Raw genomic sequence first — 14,159 nt, 5'->3', positions numbered from 1 at the left:
AAAAAATTAATAGAAACCAAAGGTCTAGCCACAGTGCAAATTGGGGAAAAAATTCTCTTGGTTTGAACTTCGCCTTAGATACATGATAATTTATACTGTAACACTTTTGCCTATAATTAAGAGCAGAAATATTTAGCTTCATAGTATATTTCATTTTTTTCTTTTGCAGGAATATGTTCCCTCCAAACTTAGCTCAGGCCTGCATGTTTCAGGTAAGTTTTATGTATGTATTAAATATATACTTAGAGCAAATGTATCTGTTTCTAATATTTGTACAAATTTACAAACTGCATGGAACTGCTGCAGCTACCAGTATATACTCAAATAGTTTTTTTTAAAAAAAAAGAAATTGGAGAGTCCTGAATTTTTTCTTGTAAAATCAACGTTACAAATGTCACTTCTGTCTTTTTGCTTGAGTTTCTATTTTGTCACACTTTTAATTAGGTCGTGTTAATTAGGCTGAAACCAGATAGTGACTATGGGGGGCTAATTGAAGCAATGGTAGGGTACTCTTATTATTATCCCGGCTAACTATATTTATAGCTGGGGTTGGTGCTAATTTTGAATATGATTTGAGGAAAATTATTGCTTTATCTACATTAAGACAGCTTGGATTAATAATGTTAACATTATCAAGTCATTTAGTTTTTACCCTTATGCACCTTTTTCCGATGAATACAACGCAGCCCTTATCAATGCGACAAGCGATGCTGATTTACGTAAGAAGACCCAAGAGATTTTAGAGGAATCTTTTAGAGATTTAGAAAGGGACTTTGATATTACATGCCTTTTTGCTAAACTTGAGTCGCCAAACTATACCTAAATTAAGAGATAAATGCTAATATATGAAAGACTTAAACCTTATTTTCACTTCGGTATTGTTTTAAAATTATATTTAAAGAATGAATAGCATTTTCGGTTCAATACAAAACCCCTAGCAATTAGTCAATAGCTTTGTCACAAAAGGTGTCTCAAATTCATCTCCTTTGCTGATTACTGATTTGGTTATTTTAAGTCGCTTTTCTTCCACTTTAGCTAATCGCGACGGCTCCCATTTTTTTAAGGTCATAAAAATGAGCATGGGTTACAATGATATGTCATTCTCAAATTTGTGAATAATTGTTAAATATAAAATATTTTATGCGCCACTTAATCGTATTCACTCAGTGTTTGGCAAATGCAATTTGTCGTATAAAAATAAATAGAACGTGTTCGAATTTGCAAAGATATACACTCCTCACAAAAAGTTTGGAATAGTGTTATATTAGGAAGAACAAGTTTGGAATATTATTATGTTAGGCAATAATGATATGCACGGTGGCATATGTCGGCGAAAGGTCGAGAACGTCCACCAGACAGATACCATGTGTTGTTGCATTTCAAGGCTGTGTCTTATCACCTATTGTCTAATATAACAATATTCCAAACTTTTTGTGAGGAGTGTATTTGGAAGTTGCATACTTGCGCCATTTTACAGTACTTTGATAATTAAAAATCCTGTAAATATTTCGAAAGTTATTTAAAAAAGTTAGCTATGACTGTGGGTAAAACAACCAACTCGTCAAGTTAGAAATTAGTGAGCCGCTTTGGTTACTCTGTGTCTCAAACGCAGCCGCTGTCTACTTGCCAAAAGTGGCGACTTAAAAAAAAAATATTAATAGACTCAAACTTGGGACGTTCAATTTCCAACACAGAAATGAAATACTCATATTCATGATGTATGAGGCATCCTTTGGTGAAATTAAACGTAAACAGAAAAATCGAAAGCGACATTTAATTTTTCATATTAAAAAAATGTACAAAATTGATGATATTTTGGTTCTTTAAACAGAAAGTAATCAATGAGCGATTGCATGCAACATAAAATGGGATGTGTGTTACATACATCAGAATACCATTGAATTATGTATTTGAATTCATCAAAATGTTGCCTTTCCAATGGCTCAGTGGTAGCGTCGTCGCCTTGTAATCAAGGGGTCCCGGGTTCGATACCCGTTGTAGGCACATAGTGGTTCGGATCACAGTTTAAACTGTAGGTCCAGTCCTAATTAGCCTTACTGTGCACAGAGTGGACTTAAAACACCAACTCAATCAATCAATCATTAAGATGTTTTTTGAGCATATCTTTTTAAATTAAATTAAGTAATTTTTACGCAGACGTAAAAAACTGATTTCTTCGTAAACTAGTAAATTAACGCGTAAAATACGTATCCAGTTAATTGACTGTCCAGCCCTGGCAGTAACTGAAATACGACGGTTGCTGGAAAAGTTTCTGCAGACTACCACCAACAGTGGCTCTAGTGTTCCGCTATGATAAAAATCTGAAGAATAGACCTTTTTTATGTTTAAATTATCTTTGTTTGTTTAAGCCTATTCGTTTATTTTTCACAGTAGTTTGAAGAAATAGTTTCTTGTGAGAAATGGAAATTTCTCGAACACTTTCGGCCAATGATTTTTTATGATGTCAAATGTAGGTTAACACCAAAACAATGGATCGAGCGACTTCATTTGGCTTTTGGGGATGAAGTACCATCCAATAGGACTGTGGTCGCACATTTCTCAGTGATGAATTTCGTGAAGGGCGTCCATCCACGTCTGTTGTTGCCAGTAATGTTGATGCTGTGCGTGAAATGATTGAGAGAGCTCGGCATGTGTCATACAGTGGGATTCAGGCATCCTTGAACATTGAGATAAAAGCAATACATACGATTTTGCATGGCCATCTGAAAGTACGGAAACTTTCAAGCCGTTGGATCCCTCACAACTTGACCGAAGCTCAAAAACAGGCTCATGTAAATTGGTGTAAAGATATGCTCAAAAAATTAAACAGAGGCAAGGCAAATTTGGTGTACTACATCGTTACAGGGATCTATTCATACGAACCCGAAACTAAACAGCAATCCAATGTTTGGGTGTTTCAAAGTGAGCCGAAACCAACAAAAGTTGTTCGTTCGAGGAGTGCTGCCAAGCAAATGATTGCTTGTTTATTCGGTTATACCGGACATGTGGCAACGAAAGCTTTAGAAGGTCGAAGGACTGTAAATGCTAAGTGGTATACAACAATTTGTTTGCCAGAGGTCATCAATGAATTGCGTAAAGCAAACCCAAATCGTCGCATTATTCTTCACCACGACAACGCCAGTTCCCACTCAGCACACCAAACTGTTGATTTTTTGTCCAGTAGAAATGTCAAATTTATGACTCATTATCCGTACTCACCTGATTTATCACCTAATGACTTTTGTTCCCACACATGAAAAATAAGGTGCATGATGAGCGATTTGTGTCGCCTGAAGCATCTGTTGACGCATTCCGAACAGCTGTTTCTGAGGTATCATCTTCAGAGTGGGAAAAAATGCTTTCAAAATTGGTTTGAGCGTATGCAAAAGTGTATCGATCATAAGGGTGAATACTTTGAAAAATAATAAAGCCATTCCCAGAATTTCACATGTCTTTTTTCATATTGATTGCAGAAACTTTTCCAGGAGCCCTCGTAACTTTTGGTTGCACCACCATTGACTAATTTTTATCTGCCACCAGACCTAGAAGTTCAATTTTTTTTCAAACTTGGCATTACTTTATTTGCACGTTAAAGACTTCGTTCAGTTAATGAAGCTGCAAGCTCTTGCAAGATTTTGTAACTATGTAAAATTGTATTTTTAGCTTTAGTTTAAGTTGCGTATAATTTACACATGACAAACGTATAACATTTCAAACACTGTAATGAATTGATTTATTTTACTTCGCGTTTCTGCCACTTTTGGCTAATTGCGTAGATGAATGATAATACGATGAAATAAATGAAGGAACAAACGCAAACACATATTGACAGCACACAACACAAGTCCCATACTGGCCTTGGATCCAGACGTCAAAGCCTCTTTAGTCTGCAAAATGCAGTCCAGGGTGTACTACGTGGAAGTGAGGTTGACATTTGGGTGTCTTGAGAAAGCGTCACCCCTTACACCCCTTTCAAGCACTGTAAAACTACATTACGCTACTTAACAAAGCAATAAACAATAACTGACCGTGACACACACAACGCACAAGTGAAGCAGATTGGTCTCGGGTTCGATAACCGGTGGAGGCACAGTGATTTGGATACCACTTTAAACTGTAGGTCCAGTCCTGATTAGCCAACTGTGCATAAAATGGCCTTAAAACATTTCAAACTGAGCCGATTTCATGATAGTCCTCGTACTTTAAAAATCTCATTGTAATTTCCTCAGGTCAGAAACCAGGCCCGCTGCTTGATTATCTGGCAGAATAATTTTAATAAGGTTTCCATGACTGGAACTCGTAGAATTGAAATTCTGCTTGTGCTGCTTGTGTGAAGACCACCCAGAAGCTCTATCTGGGTGATTCCTTAAGTCTCCAATCTCTCAGTAAGCCATGCAAGCTTACTCCAGACCAGCGTGCCGTTACACGAGTGGTTCGACCTTCTGCAGTGTAGAAGTGTCTCAAGTGAGCTTGTGGATGGTCGCGGGATGATCAAGTGGTTGTTATAGCCACTGACCTTCCCCACCCTGGCTTTCTCAAACTCATGCCAGTCGATAGTTGTTAAGCTGCTTCATAACGTGCATTGGTATAATATTCTTTGCTTCATGGGAGTACTAAAATATTCATTTTCCACACGCTGAACCCAGAATGTGTCATTGAATGTTGATTCCAGTAACATGTTAAACTTCATAAACTGCTAAGGATGCATTTTTGGTACATCAAAATATGTACAGAAATACATCAAAGACATGGGCATCGCCAGAATTTATTGTAGGGGGATCGGACCATTGATAGTTGATATGAATAGTAGAATTAATAACAATAAAAATAATTATTGTCGGGATCATGAAGATTATTATTATAAAATAAGTATTATGAACTAAAAAATAAACCAATTTTATTCCACTAATTATATTCTTGAGGATATACCCTTAGGTGGGAGAACAGCCACAGGCTGAACCTCGCCCTACAATAAAGAAAATTTTAATTTTAATTTACTCGATCCGCCAGAAAGTGAACATCCAGCATAGGCTTGCTTACCTGTTGTTTTTTTATTTAATGTAAATTTCATGCAATTAGTGTACTAAAATGCATAATTATCCTATTTTGTTAACTTTTTCGCATCTTTTTTTGGAATAATATTTTGATTACGAGTTAATTTTAGTCTATCTTTTTGATGTGTAACCTCTTGCATAAAACTAATTTTTGAAATTTTGAAAAATTATGAAACCAGAGGTGCAACAACCTTGATTTTGATGCACTTCGAGTTCGGTGTGCAGCAGCAGTGGTCCAATGGGTATGGTGACTTGACTGCTACGCATGACCCGGGTTCGATTCTAGGAATAGGTTATCTCTGATGGGAGTTTGCCCGTTATTTTGTCTGCATGAGTAAAGTAGGACGAAAGTGTTCCTTCTTCTCACAGCTTCTAATATAATTTATTTTTGCTTCTAATGAAACCTATCTATGAATCAAATTCTTCTCAGGCTTTGCTATAGAGTCGGTCGGATTGTGAAGGAGTGTAATTCTCAGAATACGCGGCGCTTCCCATTATGGAAGTGGTGTAGGGGATAGCCCATTCGGAGGGCACCCAAATGACAACCTCTCTTTCACCTAGTACACCTTGGACTGCTTTTTGCAGACTAACGAGAGACTGGCAACCCTTCCCAGATGACCTATGGCAAACTGGGCAGAACTTGGTAGAGCATGTTGTCCATGTGTGTGATTGTACCTTCATCCGTCTCATCATTCATCTCCATCGTCGCGACTAACCAAAAGTGACAAAAGCGATGTAAAATAACTCAATTGTATCCATCAACCCCATTATAGAATTAAATGTTTACACCACTCTTTGGTGTCACCGTAGTTTGACTACATAAAGAGCATTCCAGACACAAGAAACATTGTTGTATCCTATTTTATGCACCAGATGGAATTTCCTTGTCCGCGAACGTTTCTAGCATTCAGGATAGCACATGACAAAAGAAGAGAAATTTTGATTTGAGTTATTTACAAATCCGTCAATCTTGTTGACGTCTATAGCACAGTTAGTTTTCTTTGATTTGTAGGAAATAAATATAGCAGCAAAATCTTTGTCTAACCCTGCTGGGTTCTGGTTCATTGCCAATGCGACTTGAAAGTCGAAAGCATATAAATTATAATTTGCAAGAAAGTAGCTAAAAATAGTATTTTTGAAAGCGTGCCAATATTTTTCTTTACGAACTTTTTACGTCAGGAAGTAGTATTGTATTCAAGATGAGTTGATCTCATTTTTATTTAGCATTGCTTTTCTCCACTTTTGGCTAATGGCTACGATGAGGATGAACGATATGATGAAATTGATGAAGAGACACAAATAATGCCCATGCCAGGATTCGAATAAGGATGGACGATATCGGAAATTTTATATCGCGATATATCGTCAAGAAAATATAGTCTCAGACGATACGATATTTTTTCCGTGTCGTGCTATCGGCGATATATATCGCCAAAATATCGTGACGATATCTCCGACCTGATATATATATCGTCAAAAGATCGTGACTATATATCGTGTAGTTGATATCGCCTGGACGATATTTTTCAATATTGCGATATATCGTCTGGACGATATATCGCCCAACACTAGATTCGAACCTGGTATCCTTAGCGTCGTAGCGCGCTGTGCTAACCACTCCAGGAAGGTCAGCAATTGAAAGGTGAGATTTTGTATAATATGATATAATGAAGTGCTCAAAAGTTTAAACAAAAAATAAGTTATGTCCTATGTGTGGGAGTGCCGTGTTTTTGTAACTCAAAAGTTCAATTCTAAGAGAACTTGAATTGTTGTGCTTGTAAAATATTTCTTATGATACTGCATCCCCGTAACCTTGTTGCCTCCACTTGTTCCGTGGAACATGCTGAAGTCTGAACATGAAGTGCAACGTGTTTTAGCGCAAATCGAGTGTTGAGAAGAAATTGATTATTTTTATTCGCTAAATGTTGATAGGAAACGAACGCAGTTATTTATGTTGGTCAATTTCATATGTTGGCATTGTTATTCAAAAGCAATATCCGTTGAAGATTGGATGCATTCTGTGTATTGCTAAGCATTTATATTGTTTGTTTATTTCTGTATTACCATTACTTTATGTAGGGCCTCCCCGATGGAGCAGTGGTAGCGTCGTCGCCTTGTAATCAAGGGGTCCCGGCTTCGATACCCGGTGGAGGCACATAGTGGTTCGGATCCCACTTTAAACTGTAGGTCCAATTCCGATTAGCCTTACTGTGCATAAACTGGACTTAAACACCAAATCAATCAAACCATTACTTTATGTCGAATTTCTGCCTCTTTACGCTAATCGCGAAGGTGAGGTTGAATGGTGATTTAAATTAGATTCGTGGAAGAACACGCACGAATACGTACAAATGCTGCGACTCGAACGCGGAACCTTCGATGGCTAAATCGAGAGTCGACCACCCAACGCACTCGCCACCAAGAGCTCAGGGTAATTATTGCAGTATTGCTCGATGAAACCACATGGGAGAACTCAAAAAGGAAACATTGTAGCAGTTTATGGCTGAAATTTTTTAGCCATGTGAATAAAAATATAGGATACCTACCTACACAAACCAAAGTATCTATTTGCAGTGCTCTTAACGCTAGAACCGGTGCGCAAACCTCAAAATAAGCGTGCGACTAAGATATGAGTGCAGGGTGCTGGAAATCCCAGCTTTTCTACGCAGATTTTTTTCTCCTGGATGCGCTCCCATTTTCTTTCATCAGCGCACATCCTCATCCACTTGGACTTCTCGCTTTCCACTTGGATGTGGCAGGTTGCTGTTTTCTTTTGAGCTAGTTATCAGTTATTTCGTTGGATTCTACCCAAATGCCCACCTGAGCAACAAAAACGGCAGTTGGAATGAAACCAAGTCTGTAAAAAGATCGAAAGTTGAAATGGTCTAGGATTTCCTGTCTGTAGCACTCACGGTCTAGAAAATTTGCCGACCAGTGAGTAGAAACTTAATATGAAGGATAGATTCAATTGGGGAGCTTCACATTGTATGTGTGTGTGTGTGTGTGTAATTATATAATATGGAAGAGTGAAGGAAGTTTACAAGGCTGCAACTATAATAATCAAAGTACGCGCATTACTAACTTCTGTGCGAAACCTGAGTTACACGGTGTGTAAAATTGTTGATAAAAATATTTATACAACTACGACGCAGAAAATTATTTCCAATTCCCCTTCGTTATCATGAAATGTCTAGTCCATATATATAACATATTAGTATTAGCGTTGGACAACAAAAATCAGAAGTATAGGAAACTTTCTTGTAGGCCTCGTGTCTTCCTCGATTCATAGTGATTTAGCAGACTGTCATGTAATTATTTGTGACTTACCCAGGAAAATAATTTTTCCGCATTGTAATCAAAGGGTCCCAGTTCGGGGAGAGTGTAGTATTTCTAACCTGCCTAAGTAGAGAACAAACATGTTCCAAACTTTTCGCTTTGAGATGCAGGAAATCGAATCAGGTTGCCAACCAAGGCCAGCACGTACTAAATCAAGTACCATTAGTTTGTCTTTTCACGAGTAAGCAATGTATAATAGTCCATGATAATCCTGCTGTTTCACAATGTTATCTTTTGATAATTCGACTTTGGCGTTCTTTACTGGAAAAAAGTATAATATTCGGTTCAAACATATTCTAGGCGATGTACAGTCACTGGCAATAAAAACGGGACACCCAGATTGAAATACTGGCTTCCATGCAATGCGTTATGTACGTTGCGTATATCTACGGCGATGAGCTAACTCAATAGGAAGTTCTGCTATCGCCATAGAGTTGGGCAACACACACAACACATTGCTGGGATCTGGGTGTTCAATTTTTATTGCCGTTGGCTGTACAGTCACGGACGCTTATGGATTCTATCGACCCCAATGAGTTTCAGTGGTGATGTTACCACCCAGAATTGACAATGATTGTACATCATTATTAGTAGTTATTTGGTTGATGTAACTTGAACTCAAGATTGGTCACTATTTCTTGTCCTCACGTATCGCCTGGATTCCGAAATAGTAAGCATCGTCGTTACTTGCAACTTTTAAAGTACTGTTTGTTCGTGGTGAAAATTCTTGGAATTCGTAATTTTAAAGTAAGGCTTTCACTCGAAAACCCCACTTGAGCGGAAGAAGCCTGCAAGTCTTCAAAACGCTGTCGGTTGAGGAACACTGTCTTCCTTCATGGAGAGATTTCTCTCCACACGTCAACTCCACTCGAACTGAGAAAATTTATGTAACAAGAATCTTGCGGAATCGACGGCTGCTGGTAAAACATCTTGCCAGTTGGAGCAACGCCGTATCATCTTCCACTGCATGCATTTTTTTAAAAAGTGAATCTGTTTAATCACATCTCGGAAATCACAGGAATTGTCCAGTATAACAATAATAATAATAAATAACCTTGCAGTGGTTTTGCAAAGTGGCTTCTGTTGGTCTGGTGCAATACTGACAGCGCTGAAGCGTGATAGTTTGTTTTTGTACAAACTTGCATAAAGCAGATACAAGTCAATTTTTGCGGAGATCCCTCACGATGGAATCTTCGTACGTGACCATGTGATGAGCACCGATCATCTATATATGTGAACACCGCTCGAAATGTTCTCAGTACCGATATATATCCCCCACCCATTTTGACATTTTCAAAACAATTGAGTACATTTTTTAAGCGTAGAGTGCTCCTATAGAAGTTTTATGTATGAGGCGGAGGCCCCAATGTGGCAAACTTCCAATGTTGTGAAGACTAGAACCGCTGCAAATTTAGAGGCTTTTAAACAGAATATTTTTAGCGCTTAGACACACTGGAGGACTTGTTTGGTATTGGATTTCAGCTAAATCTATCCATTCTTTCTAATTTCCACTGTGTTGAGTGCGCAAGTAGATAGTAAGCTAGGACTTTTCTGTCTTCCATCTTCAAAAGCGATTTCTAATCCTACCCGACCTTATGGGATAAAATCTACATGCATGTATGTGATAAATTTAAGGAAAGTAAAATTGTGATAACGAGGCATTCCTGGTGGTGTAATCAAACTTTGGAAAATAAATTTATCCAAGTTGATGGCGTGGATTGAAGTTTCTATTGGTTACTGGTTAGCGTGATTTGCTGTGAAATCAATTTTTGTAATTTTGAATCCCGATAAAAGCATAATCAATTTCAATCATCTTTCATTCTCATCGTGCCATATCATAGGACCAATATTTGTGTGTTCTTTCATCAATTTAATTTTAATCATCATTCAACCTCGTAGTGGCGATTAGCCTAAAGAGACAGAAAAGCTACATAAAACAAGGAAAAAACAGAACTACTAAAGAATGGAATGCATTTCCTGCTAACATTGCATGCATAAATAACCGTAGACGTTTCAGAATTGAAGTACAAGGTATGGAATGAAATAATGGGATAGTAACACTACATACTGAAGGGATCAACACACCCTTATGTGAAATTTTATTAGTATTACTATATGTTGTATTTGTATTAAAGCAGTCTGTGCGTTCATTTAGTTTTGTATTTCCAGGTATATGTATTATTTTTTATGTAGCTTTCTGCTCTATGTGCAGCTTATATAGGTAATAATACCTTGACAAGGGTTAGGTGGCAGAATAGCCCCAGGCTGAAGCTCGCACCCGTAATGATGCAATTTATTATTATTATAAATCTGTTCTCATTGTCACGATTAGCATATAGATAAGTAAGCGAGCATAAAGAAATGAAACAAAATTTAATTTCGTAACAATTAATATTCCTTTTAGTCACATCGAGTACTATTCGCGGAAATGGGCCAATTGTAGGGAACATTTAATTTGTGCATTGTCATCTATGGTCTGTTCTGACACTTGAGTAGGCGTCACTTAACAAGACGGTGAGATGTCTTATTCTGTGTATTGGCCTTAATCGTTTATCGCATTGTCCATGTCATGAAGGAAATCAAGACGTGTGCTGCCAAATAAAAAGCACAGACCGGACGTGGGCTCTTGCAACCAAGGACGATCTTCATAGCTGAAGAATGTGTGTCCTGGGATTTGCAAGGGCAGCGAGCATACTTGACATACTCTTCTGAATGTAGGATCTCGTAGAAACACTGTACTTCTCACATATCTAGACATTGCCGTAACCTGTCTCAATGTATTCCAGAAACAGACCTCCGTGGCGGAGTGGTTAGCACAGCGCGCTACGACGCCAGGAGTCCCGCGTTTCAATCCCGGTCTGGGCATGGGTGTTTTTTGTGAATGTCCCTTCATCAATTGCATCATATCATTACTCATCTTCATCTTCGCTATTAGGCAAAAGTGGTAGAGAAGCGAAGTAAAATAAACCAAATTAGTCAATATATTCCAGAATTTGCATGGTCCACATGATCTAAGTACTTATAAGAAGACCCTGAAAGGTCTAGCTTTCCACATGGACAAGTATAGGGTGTTTTTTTAGAGTGATAGAACTTTGAATTGAAATAAAACACACAAAAAAATAAGTTTGAAGCCAATTGTGTTTTCATTTTAAAGATAATTTTCTGCCATTTTACTTTTTGAAAATAATTTCCGGCATATGTCCACCACGACTAGCTGTGATGAACCGGATTCGATCAGTCCAATTTTGAACCACCTTTTCAAGTAATTGGGGACGCATGTCGTTAATAACACGAGTTATGTTGGCTTCCAAAGCGCCAATTGTTGCTGGTTTATCAGCATAAACCAGAGACTTTAGATATCCCAAAGAAAATAATCCAGTGGCGTTAGGTCCCATGATCTTGGGAGGCCAATTCACTGACAGCACCGATATTTCCGAAGTGCTCTATACGTTTGGCGAACAGAACATTGATTTTGGAAATCTATTTCCACAATTTGTAAACGTTGTTGCTGCGTCAGTCTTTCCATGATCATTTGCCAATGCTCACTGATATGAAATGACAAAACAACATGTCATCAAAACAAAACAAATGACAGCTATCCCTATCGAAAGTTCTATCACTCTTAAAAAACACCCTTTAGAAACGTTGCTCGTTATAGCAACGTAAATAGCTAGATTTTTCCAAACCGGCGAGCAAAGGAAAATTTAATGGGTGTGAAAGCAAATTTGTTCAAAATTCCCCCATATTGACTCATTTTGTAGAACTTTAGAAAGGGTTTATAGAGCACATTTGGAGTGTTATAAGCAAATAACTGCAAGCATGTGCTACATAACATTCTGGTCGTCGTTGCCTTGTAATCAAAGGGTCCCAGTTTGGATACTCTGTGGAGGCACATAGTGGTTCGGATCCCACTTTAAACTGTAGGTCCAGTCCCGATTAGCCTTATTGTGCATAAAGTTGACTTAAAACACCAACTCAATCAATAATTTTCTTGTGCCCGAAACTCTTCACAGTAATTGCAACTGTTGTCGGTTCCGAAGGTTCAGTTTGAATCCCGGTCAGAGCATGGGCTTTGAGATTGTTTTCAATCTTATCATATTCATCTCCTTCACGGTAAGCCTAGAGGTAAAAAATGACACAAAATAACTAAAAATACCAATTCTTTCGTCATTCAACCATACTTGCAATCAACGGATATTAGTTTAAATTGTAGCAGTACTGAATGGAATTTTGATTCACATGTAAGTTTTTCTGAATTATAATTTTTCTCCAGGATTCCATCATTGTTAGCTATTTAAAATTATATGAAAACTGCATGATAAGGCAAATGTTTACGGTTTACTGGAGAGAAGAATTTGGCACCTTTCTCACAAATAAACTGCACAACAACGGAGTTGATATGTGACAAAGGAAAACTGAAACTGTAGGAAAATAGTAGAAAATATAGGAAATGCCGTCTCAAAAGTCCATTGGATTGGTCGAAGATCGCATGATCGGCCACCTGTGCTTATGCCAATCTCGAGCATTATTTTTAGACAATATTTCACAGTAGCCTAGCAAGACTTGCTCGATTTTTCGAATTTCAAGTTGCGAAGATGAAAAGCGAAGGATGGAAACAAGTGCACGTCATATCATGGAAGAATTAGCATAATGTAACATGGCAAAGTTTTTCCTTCTTCGAAATTAATTTTGAAGTAAATTTAGCGAGGGAAGATGTTGTTCATATCTCTGTGTAAAAGTTTCAGAACTTTAAAAATTAGCTTTATTGACAGTCAAGCTTTCATAATTTTCATAACTTTGAAATTCGTCGCAGACTATATTGCACAGATTGATATATGAAAAGAAAGGTTCGTTCATTCTTATGTTACAAGGTAAGGGTCAGGTTTCTCTATTATTAAATAAAAAAAAGATGCGAGAATGTACATCATGTATATAATTCAGACTGATAACGGGAATAAAATACTGTCAACACTTCTTACGCACATGGGGTGTAAGGCGTGACCCTTTCTGAAGGCACCTGTAGTACACCCTAGGCTGCAATTTGCAGACTAGCGAGGCGCTGGCGTCTGGACTCACGACCAGTATAATCCTCCGTGGGGCTCGTGTTGTGTAGTCCATATATGCTTGCGATTGTCCTTTCATCCATCTCATCTTTACTACCATTAATTTTCATCTTCGCGATTAGCCAAAAGTGACAGAAAGCAACGTAAAATAAAACAATCAATCAATCAATCAACTTCTTACGTACATAAGTCAAATATAACCAAGAAAGGACTTATAGCTCAAAAAGTTTATAATGATAATATAGCAGAAGAATTGTAATGTGAAATCAGTAGGGCAGGTCCCTTACAACCTTATTCTTTTAACCTTTCTCAAGGAGCTTTTTACATTCCTTATTTAACTTTCAGGTAGGGATTTTGGATAATGGAGTTTTCCCGCGTATACTGTGAAGGGTGCAAAATGGCCACATGTGCCGAAACCCATCAAATTTTAACTCCTTCATTCGTTTATTTGCAAAGGTTTACATGTCGGGGTTAACTCGTGCATCCATTTTACTTGGGATGACATTTCCATCCACGAAAGACTAATAGAATCCGGTCCCCATGCCGATGTAATGCCGATAAATACTAAGTTAGAAGACTTGAATAGAGATAGATGTCACTTCTCTTCTGTACAGCATTAGACATTATTTCTGTTAAGATTGCCACAATGGAGAGCAGTAGGGCTCTTTATAGTGGAGCGGTTCGGATTGCACTTTGTTGATTGAAT

At 37.8% G+C, this 14,159-nt stretch overlaps 1 protein-coding gene across 5 annotated transcripts in view; it reads left to right on the top strand.

The window, feature by feature from the left end:
* Positions 1–14,159, top strand: part of LOC145983936 (excitatory amino acid transporter 3-like) — a 209,216-nt gene that overhangs the window by 158,115 nt on the left and 36,942 nt on the right. For all 5 annotated transcript variants that reach the window (XM_083117107.1, XM_083117108.1, XM_083117110.1 and 2 more), the window contains one exon: positions 170–212. In XM_083117107.1, the coding sequence (XP_082973233.1) occupies positions 170–212 (43 nt within the window). The remainder of the gene's footprint in view (positions 1–169; positions 213–14,159) is intronic.

The sequence above is a fragment of the Lepisma saccharinum genome, chromosome 2 (assembly GCF_977018435.1).
Source record: "Lepisma saccharinum chromosome 2, izLepSacc3.1, whole genome shotgun sequence".
NCBI lineage: Eukaryota > Metazoa > Arthropoda > Insecta > Zygentoma > Lepismatidae > Lepisma > Lepisma saccharinum.
Note: the sequence above shows the minus strand (reverse complement) of the source record. Positions and strands in the feature narration are given on the sequence as shown.